The sequence below is a fragment of the Babylonia areolata genome, chromosome 34 (assembly GCF_041734735.1).
Source record: "Babylonia areolata isolate BAREFJ2019XMU chromosome 34, ASM4173473v1, whole genome shotgun sequence".
Classification (NCBI taxonomy): domain Eukaryota; kingdom Metazoa; phylum Mollusca; class Gastropoda; order Neogastropoda; family Buccinidae; genus Babylonia; species Babylonia areolata.
The window spans coordinates 19,111,338-19,121,337 of NC_134909.1; the positions used below are offsets into that span (position 1 = coordinate 19,111,338).

Sequence of the window (10,000 nt, forward strand, 5' to 3'; positions counted from 1 at the left end):
CAACGACGTGCAGAGCGAGGGGGGTCAGGAGTCGAGGGAGGAGATCGACAGCTCCCTGTCGGACGACAACAGCGACAGCACGCGCCGCGACCACGACCACTCCAACTCCTCGGGCACCACGGGGGGTGGGGAGGAGGGGGGTTGCTTCCACAGCAGCGACTACTTCTACGAGGACGAGTTCAGTGTGCAGTTCGACACCCACCTGCGGGAGACGCCCACGGCCAGCGCCGGCGGGGAGACGACGGCCCAGACCACCAGCGGCTCCCTCCCGCTGAACGGGAGCTACACCAAGTTCCGTGACTCCCTGCTGCAGACGGACCTGTACCTGGGGCCCTACGAGTCGGAGCTGTCTGGGAGCCGCACCTCCATGGAGATCTCCTCCAGCGAGCGGGAGATGATGTGCTCCAGCGACATGCTCAACTTCAGCAAGGACCCCCTCTTCTCCCCGACCCCGCCCCCGACCGAGCCCCCCGCACAGAACGTGTCCGTGGACAGCCTGTCGCAGCAGGGGGGGCACGGCGAGGAGGAGATGGCGGGCTCGCGGGGCTCCACCGGCGACCCGCGTCTCTCTGGGGTCCACTGCGGCATCCGCAAGGACGCCTACTTCCTGTCCTTCAGTGGGTCCCAGAACCGCAGCACCTCCGACAGCGATGCCTCCTACGTCTCGCAGGTGGGTTGTGTAGCTAGTGATTGTATTTTGTATTTTGTATTTCTTTTTATCACAACAGATTTATCTGTGTGAAATTCGGGCTGCTCTCCCCAGGCAGAGCGCGTCGCTATACTACAGCGCCACCCATTTTTTTGTATTTTTCCTGCATGCAGTTATATTTGTTTTTCCTATTGACGTGGATTTTTCTACAGAATTTTGCCAGGAACAACCCTTTTGTTGCCATGGGTTCTTTTACGTGCGCTAAGTGCGTGCTGCACACAGGACCTCGGTTAGACAATGGGTAGGGTGGATCACGGAGATGTCGCAACTGTCATAAACCTCATGGTTGAATTCGAATTGGCGGTGGAATTCTAGACTGTAACGCTTGATTCACCAGGCACGGTTGTTAGAGAAGCAATGAATGTTAGACTCATAAGAGAGAGTGAAGAAACGGTTTCCCGTGGTAGCAGCTGTGGCAACGACGCAACAACGTGGCTGAACTCAAACAAATGTGAGTTGAATAAGTGCCGCCACTTCTCAACGGTGAGGGTCAGGTTGAGGGTGTCGAATTGTGGACGACAAGCGTGCTACCTGGTCCCATCCACTCTGGTGACCACGGGGGGTGGGATGGAGGGGGGTTGCGGGACTACCTCGGGGCGGGCAGGGACATGCAGATCCAGGGTGAGGATGGCCAGCACGCTGGTCTTGGATAGGGAGTAGCAACCATTCCGTGACTTGCTGAGGTGTAGGGTAGGTTGGAGCTGTTGGAGGTATGGAGTCTCTGGGGTTTGATCGTCTCATCCGTGCGGTGCGGTGTGCGGTGCGGTGTGGTGTGGTGTGTGGTGTGTTGTATGGTGTGGTGTGGTGTATGGTGTGGTGCGGTGTGTGGTGCGGTGTGGTGCGGTGTTGTATGGTGTGGTGCGGTGTTGTATGGTGTGGTGTGGTGTGTGGCAGGACGGGCAGCAAGGGGAGGGCACCAGGTCGGACAGCTCCCACGGGCAGGACGCCGAGGACGAGGGGTCCACCAGCTTCCACTTCCGGGACAACAACGTGGACGACCAGGACAAGGGGGACGAGGACAAGCCCCCACCCTCCCAGTCCGACTCCTCCCCCCCTCCCCCACCCTGCCCCCGCCAGCCCGTCAAAAACATGCTGCTGTCGCGCTATCCAGGTAGTGAGAGACTGGGTGTGTGGGTGGGGAGGGGATTGCGGTGGGGGTAGGGGTGGGTGGGTTTGGGGGTGTGTGTGATATGTGTGTGTGTGTGTGTGTGTGTGTGTGTTTGTTTTGAATGGGAGTGTGTGTGTGTGTGTGTGTTTTGGATGGGAGTGGGGGTGTGTGAGTGCGATGTGTATGTGTGTGTATGTGTTGGGTAGCAGTAGGGGGTGGGAGTGTGATTGTGTGTGTGTGTGTGTGTGTGTGTGTGTGTGTGTGCATTTAATGGGAGTGAGTGTGTGTGGGTGCATGCATGGGTGGTAGGGGGTTGGACAGAAGTGGAGAAGGTGTGTGTGTGTGTGGGTGTGTGTGTGTGTGGGTGTGTGTGTGTGGGTGTGGGGGTTTGAATGTATGTGTGTGTGTGTGTGTGTGTGTGTGTTGGAGGGTGGTGGTGGAGAGGTGAGAGTGGTGTGTGTGCGTTGTCTTTGTGTGTGTGTGTGTGTGTGTGTGTGAGTGGTAGCCTCAACACCAGACAAGACAGACACACATGCATGTACACACACACACACACACACACACACACACATACTCAAACACACACACACACACACACACACACACACACACACGCACACACACACACATATGCACACCCCCCTCCCTCCCCCTCGCCCACACACACACACATACATACACCCCCCTCCCCTTTCCCCTCCTCCCCTCCTCCCCCCACACACACCTCTTGTTTTCACCGTTAACTCACTCAGCACGGCCAGTCCTCTCTTCTCCTCTACACAGACCCTTCGGATGTCCAGTGGGTGTCTGAACGACCCAACCTTTAGCTTCCGTCATCATAATTGTGGTATTCTTTGTCAACATTCACCTCTCTTCAGTATAAGAGCCTTCCGCTTGCAATATTTTCATGATGGTAATTGGGGTGGAACGCTGTTAACGTCGTCTCTTTCCGCCGTTCGTATGGAGAGAGTTAACCTGTGCTGTGTGATATTATGAAAGATCAAAATGCACAATAATAATGAAGGCTCAATGATATATATATTTAAAAAAAAACTTGAACAGATGTATGTGAATGTGTAAGTATGCGAGTATGTAAATGATATATGCATGTGTGTATTCAAGTGCACTTACGTGTCTGCAGTAATAATGTTTAACATGACTGTGTAATGGGTGTTTTATATAATCACGTATAGAAAACTAGAGGAAATGTGTTCATACATAAGATATCCCATGTGTGGGTTGTGTTCTTTTCAGATTACGTTAGCTAAGCAAAGATTCCATAACTCTATGCCGATGCTAGATATAATGTCTATTATATGTTATAAAACTGCACTGTTACACATGATGAAAATGTGTCCACCTTGACCAAATTGATAGAACAATATATTATAAGTATAATGACTTATGATGACGATGTTATTGTTAATGTACACTGTATTCATTTTTTTTTCTTTCTTTTTTTTTTTCCCCCTTTCTTTTCCATCTACTCTGAATTGTTATAATGAATTCATGTACAAAATAAAACGGTGGTCGACCCAAGAAAGTCTGAGGAAAAAAACAACAACAAAAAACACACAAAAAAAACCCTGTGTTGTGTGACCCCCGTGTCAGGGCGAGTGTGTCTGGAGGCCCTTCAAGACTACCTGCTGAGTCGCTCGTCCAGCTCCAAGAGTGCGGGGTCCTCGCGCCACTCCTGCTCCAGTCACTGCAAGTTGTCCCCCCTGTGCGGCACCCTGCTGTCCAGCGGCGACCTCTTCATGTCGGCCGGTCACCGGCGGGGACTGCGACGCAGCAGTAACCTCACCACCTGGAAACAGGTATGAAGTTGGTAGTCGTTGGTTTTCTTTTTTTTTTTTTTTCTTTTTGTGTGTGTGTGTGTGTGTGTGTCTTTGTGTGTATTCTGAGACTGTTCTTTTTTTTCTCCCCCCATTGTGAGTGTGTGTGGGGAGGTGTGTGTGTGTGTGTGTGTGTGTATGGGTGTGTGTGTGCGTATGTGTGTATATGTGTGTGTGTGTGTGTGTGTGTGTGTGTGTGTGTGGAGGTGTGTGTGTTTGTTTGTGTGTGTATGTGTATTCTGAGACTGTTTTTTTCCCCCACCCCCATTGTGAGTGTGTGTGGGGAGGTGTGTGTGTGTGTATGTATGTGTGTGTGTGTGTGTGTGTGTGTGTGTGTGTGTGTGTATGTGTATTTCGGGAGTGTTCTTTTTTTTCTTTTCCCCCCATTGTGAGTGTATGTGGGGAGGTGTGTGTGTGTGTGTGTGTGTGTATTCCGAGACTGTTCTTTTTTTTTTTTCCCCCCATTGTGAGTGTTTGTGTGTGTATGTGTGTGTGTGTGTATGTGTGTGTGTGTGTTTGTTTGTGTGTGTGTGTGTGTATTGCTAGACTGTTCTTTTTTATGTTTTTTTTCCCCCATTATGTGTTTGTGGGGAGGTGTGTGTGTATGTGTATGTGTGTGTGTGTGTGTGTAGTAGTAGTAGTAAACGCGTCATCTCACCTGCTCCCCTGCCCCACCCCACCCCACCCCCACCCCCACCACCCAGGTAAAGAGCCTCAAACAGCTGGGCCGCGAGCGGAACCTCCACGAGCGAGCCAGCAGCCTGCCGGACCTGACGGCCGAGGACGTGAAGGTGGTGCGGCGGGATCGAGCCCCGCGCTCCGTGGAGTCCCTGGCCAACAGCTTCCACCGCAAGCGCCACTCGGCCTACCTGCTGGAGCTGTACCAGCGGATGGTGCTGGGCTCGAACCCTCCATCCCCGACCACCCTCAGCCTCATCGACCAGGTGCTGTTCCAGGTGAGAGAGCTAGAGAGAGAGAGGCGTGACACGGTGGGGAGGGATTGGAATGGAGTGGTGTGGTGTTGGTGTTGGTGGTAGTCCTGTAGGAGGAGAGTGTGTCACAGAATGGAAATGTAAAGAGAGAAAATGTAAAGAAAGGAAGTGCAAGGAAATGTAAAGAAAGGAAGTGTAAGGAAAGGAAATGTACAGAAAGGAAGTGAAATTTAAAGGAAGGAAGTGTAAAGAAAGGAAGTATAAAGAAAGGAAGCGCAAGAAAATGTAAAGAAAGTGCAAGGAAATGTAAAGAAAGGAAGTGTAAAGAAAGGAAGTGCAAGGAAATGTAAAGAAAGGAAGTATAAAGAAAGGAAATGTAAAGAAAGGAAGTGCAAGGAAATGTAAAGAAAGGAAGTGCAAGGAAATGTACAGAAAGGAAGTGACATTTAAAGGGTGGAAGTGTTAAGAAAGGAAGTATAAAGAAAGGAAGCGCAAGAAAATGTAAAGAAAGGAAGTGTAAAAAGAAAGGAAGTGCAAGGAAATGTAAAGAAAGGAAGTGTAAAAAAAGGAAGTGCAAGGAAATGTAAAGAAAGGAAGTGTAAAGAAAGGAAGTGCAAGGAAATGTAAAGAAAGGAAAGGAAATGTAAAGAAAGGAAAAGTAAAGAAAGGAAGTGTAAAGAAAGGAAGTGCAAGGAAATGTGAAGAAAGAAGTGTAAAGATGTAAAGAAAGGAAGTGTAAAAGATGTAAAGAAAGGAAGTGTAAAGATGTCAAGAAAGGAAGTGCAAGGAAATGTATAGAAAGGAAGTGTAAAGAAAGGAAATGTAAAGAAAGGAAGTGCAAGGAAATGTAAAGAAAGGAAGTGTAAAGAAAGGAAATATAAAGAAAGGAAGTGTAAAGAAAGGAAGTGCAAGGAAATGTAAAGAAAGGAAGTGTAAAGATGTAAAGAAAGGAAGTGTAAAAGATGTAAAGAAAGGAAGTGTACAGATGTAAAGAAAGGAAGTGTAAGGATGTAAAGAAAGGAAGTGTAAAAGATGTAAAGAAAGGAAGTGTAAAGAAAGGAAATGAAAAGAGAAAAAAATGTTACGAAAGGAAATGTAAAGAAAGGAAAAGTAAATAAAGAAATGTAGACAAAGGAAAGGGAAGAAGAAGAAAATGTAAAGAAAGAAAATGTAAAAAAGGGAAAAATAAATGAAGAAATGAAAATAAAGGTAAGTGAAGAAGGAAAAGTAAAGAAAGGAAATGTAAAGAAAGGAAATGTAAAGTAAAGAAAGGAAATATAAAGAAAGAAAATGTAAAGAAAGGAAATATAAAGAAAGGAAATGTAAAGTAAAGAAAGGAAATATAAAGAAAGAAAATGTAAAGAAAGAAAATGTAAAGTAAAGAAAGGAAATATAAAGAAAGGAAATGTAAAGTAAAGAAAGGAAATGTAAAGTAAAGAAAGGAAATAAGAAAGAAAATGTAAAGTAAAGAAAGGAAATATAATGAAAGAAAATGTAAAGAAAGGAAATGTAAAGTAAAGAAAGGAAATGTAAAGACAGAAAATATAAAGAAAGGAAATGTAAAGTACAGAAAGGAAATATAAAGAAAGGAAATATAAAGAAAGGAAATGTAAAGTAAAGAAAGAAAATGTAAAGTACAGAAAGGAAATGTAAAGTAAAGAAAGGAAATGTAAAGTAAAGAAAGGAAATGTAAAGAAAGGAAATGTAAAGTAAAGAACGGAAATATAAAGAAAGAAAATGTAAAGTAAAGAAAGGAAATATAAAGGAAATGTAAAGTAAAGAAAGGAAATGTAAAGTAAAGAAAATGCAAAGAAAGGAAATGTAAAGAAGGACATAAAAGAAAGGAAAAGTCCATAAGAAAAACGTTAAGAAGGCAAAAAGTGAACAAAGAAATTATAAAGAAGGAAACGCAAAGAAAGGAATAGTAAACAGCGGAAAAGGAAGTCCCAAACAAAAACCTTGCGGTTTCAGGAAGGGTTTGGGAACGAGAACAGCCCCCCTCAAGTCCAGGACGACGGCCTCCAACAACAACAACAACAGCAGGACGACGACGACGACGACGACGACAACAGTGCCAGCTGTCCCTCGTGTGGCGCCCCCAAGCGGGAGCTGCACCTGGACCTGCAGCGAGACGCTCCCTGCGGCCGCTCCCTGGCCTCAGCCACCACGGCCATCTCCCCGCACACAGTCACCCTGTGGTACGGCCAGAAGAACTTCTCCTCCCAGTTCCCGCCCAACACGGCAGAGTGCGGTGTGCAGGCCTCCCTGTCAGACGACTCCCCCCCGCTGAACCACCGCTCCATGCAGACCTCCCCGGGGTCCCCCGGCGCCGACATCCTCAAGGTCCTGCATGAGATCCAGGCCAAGGAGACACGCGAGGCCCGCAAGGGGAGGGAAAAGGACCGTGACCGCGACGGGAGGAGCTCTCTGGAGGCAGAGGCCAGGAAGTCGATGGAGCCCGATATGACGACAAGGCTTTCCCAGGAGAGGGAGGTGAGGATCTCCCAGGAGCTGGAGGCCAGGAGGCCGCATGAGAGAGAGGTCAGGGCTTCTCAGGAGAGAGGCTGCCAGGAATGGGAAGAAGCGCGGAGCGTCAGCGGCGAGGCAGAACCCAGACCGGGCCTCGAGGCGCGGGACGGCAGGAACCCCTATCGGGAGAAGGGGCCGATGACGCGCGCCAAGTCAGCCACGGAGTGCCGCGACACGCACGCCGAGCGCTTCAAGGCTCAGATGAGGCGCACAGTGAGCCTCTCCCCCTCCCGCATCGGCATGAACTCTTTCTACACCCACAATTCACTGCCCGACCTCAGCTTCCTGTCCTCTCGCTCCCTGTCCAAGTCGCGTGATTCGTCGTCATCCGGGGTCTCGCTCTTCGACCCCGTGCAGATCCCCATCATTCTGACCCCAGTGGTGGATGATGGAAGCAGGTCCTGTAACTCTCAGTCACGCTCTTCCACCTCCAGTGGCTGTGCCTGTGGGAAAGAGAGAAACATGTCGTCGTATGGCAACCGGTACAGGCGGCGGTCGCCGGGGCGATCGGGAGAAGTGACGTCCAGCGGCAGCCTCAGCTCCTCCTCGGGAATCGAGCTGGGCTACGTGGAACCTCGCTCCTTGTCTGGCCTGGCCCCGGAACTGGAGCACCTGCTGTTTTTTCCTCCACACCTAGAGAGCGCCTACAACCAGCTGGGACTGTCGGAGAATGTGCGATGCTGCAGCCAGAGCAACACCGAATGTAGCAACCCGGACGGAGGCCACAGGCCGGAGCCGAGCTCTCCTACGAAGCGATGCGGCAGCGCCAAGATCGAGCGCTACGCCAACGAAACCCACCCGTGCGTGGTTGCCGCGGCGACGGGCAGGATGCCTGCCCAGAGGAGGAACAGCGGAGGAGGGGGAGGGGGAGGGGGGTCATACACCTCCTGTCTCAACCCGGACCGCTTGGACGCGCTGAAGGAGGAGAAGACGCCCTCGCCCGAGCCCTCCTACTGCCACTTCCCGCCACGCGACTACACTGACCACCGCTGCTTTGGTTGCCACGACGACGATGACGAGGGGTCGGAGGAAGGGGAGAGCAGCCAGGAGCTGGACGAGGAGAAGTTCCTGGCCTACCAGCGCTGGCTGCAGGAGCGCAAGCCGCCGCTCAAGTCCTGCCTGCGGAAGCAGCGCTGCGACCGCGACCACAAGGCGCGCTCCCTCTCCCTGGACTACCCACCCTCGGGCAAGCCGGACTCGGCGCCGGAGAAGCCGCCCCGCCGGCAGAACCGGCACTCCATCGCCTGCGACGGGATGATGCCCGTGCTGGTGAGCGAGGAGGGCTTCGAGTGCCACCACGGGGCCCTCCCGCCCTGCCCCGCCTACCCTCCCCCGCAGTTCTCCCCGCACGCCGCCTCCTCCACCCTCCCCCTGCCCTACGACGGGGCCGAGAAGGTGGTGATGAGGAAGAAGAAGGCGGCGGTGGCGCCCTCTGTCGTCGGGGGTCAAGGTCAGGGGTCGGTGGACGGGTCCGTGGACGAGAGCGGGCGGTCCAAGCGGGTGAGCTTTGCGTCGGAGGTGTCCTTCCACTCGCCCAACTACACCCCGCAGGGGTCGCCACGGCGCCAGTCCGGGGAAGGGGAGGTGACCGCCATGGAGATGGAGGAGGACGTGCTGACCTTGCATGTGGTGCGACGAAGTGAGTGATGCCTCTTTTGTTCTACTTTTGAGGGTGGGGGTGGTGGTGTGGGTGGGGTGGGCAGGGGGAGGTGGTTAAGTGTTAGAGGGGAGTGTGGTCGTGACAGAATGCACAGTTATGTTTTTTTGTATAGTTGGTGCCTGAACCCTCTACTGGTAGGCCCTCCATTAACAAACATCGACAACAACAACAAAAATCCTTTAATCGTTTTTGATATTTCATCTTGAACTGAGTTGAAAGATAACAATGATCACTTTGTGCGGTGATGACTGTCAGAAAAGAGGATGAGTGTTTGTGTTGTGTGTCTTATTTGTGTGTGTGTGTGTGTGTGTGTGTGTGATCATTTTACATGAGTACTGTTTCTGAAATGATTATCTGGACAGAATCCTAGCCTAGTACAGTTGCTGTCATAATGTTAGTCATTGACATGATTTGTAATTATCATTGATGTAACATTGTTTTTGGAATTGATGTAAATTGTAATGATTTGTGATTGAAGTTGTATTGATTTGTTGTTGATGTCATTTTTGGAATTGGTGTTATTGTAATGATTGTAAGACATTGTCTTGAAATATGCAATTGATGTTGTACTGATTTGTAATTGACATTGTTGTACTCTTTCATTTGTAATTCACATCGATGTAATGATATGTAAATGATATGACTTGTAATTGACATTGTTATAATGATTTGCAATTGATGTTGGTGTAATGACTTGTAATTGACGTTGTTATAATGATTTGCAATTAACGTTTTGTAATGACTTGTGATTGATGTTGTTTTAATGATCTGCAATCGACGTTTTGTAATGTCTTGTTATTGACATCATTATAACGACTTGTAATTGACATTGTTGTAATGATTTGTAATTGACGTTACAATGATTCGCTATTGATGTTGTGGTAGTGACTTGTAATTGATGTCGTTGTGATGGTGTGTAAGTGACTTTGTTTGATGTAATGATGTGTAGTTGACATCGTCGTAATGATGTGTAATTGACGATGTGTTGGTGGTGACCAATCCATGTTCTGGCGCTGTTCCACAGACCGGCTGTCACCACCCACCCTGGATGCTGGCGGCGCTGCTGATGTGAAACTGGCCACCACCACCACCACCGCCTCCCCCCTTGGTAGATCTCCCGTCCCCCCCACCACCACTGCTGACTATAGTGCCACCTGCCCTCTCCTCCCGGAGTTGTCCCCCTTGGAGCAGAAAGCAAGTGAGTTGACCTCTTGGTTTCGTGTGTGT

General features: G+C 49.7%; 1 protein-coding gene across 1 annotated transcript in view; it reads left to right on the forward strand.

Annotated features, from left to right (window-relative positions):
* LOC143277640 (uncharacterized) overlaps nucleotides 1–10,000 on the forward strand; it is a 60,570-nt gene that overhangs the window by 36,424 nt on the left and 14,146 nt on the right. Inside the window, exons 3-8 of the mRNA XM_076582528.1 lie at nucleotides 1–670; nucleotides 1,604–1,820; nucleotides 3,429–3,634; nucleotides 4,357–4,608; nucleotides 6,556–8,752; nucleotides 9,798–9,971. The exon at nucleotides 1–670 is cut by the window's left edge and continues 713 nt beyond it. Of these exons, the coding sequence (XP_076438643.1) occupies nucleotides 1–670; nucleotides 1,604–1,820; nucleotides 3,429–3,634; nucleotides 4,357–4,608; nucleotides 6,556–8,752; nucleotides 9,798–9,971 (3,716 nt within the window). The remainder of the gene's footprint in view (nucleotides 671–1,603; nucleotides 1,821–3,428; nucleotides 3,635–4,356; nucleotides 4,609–6,555; nucleotides 8,753–9,797; nucleotides 9,972–10,000) is intronic.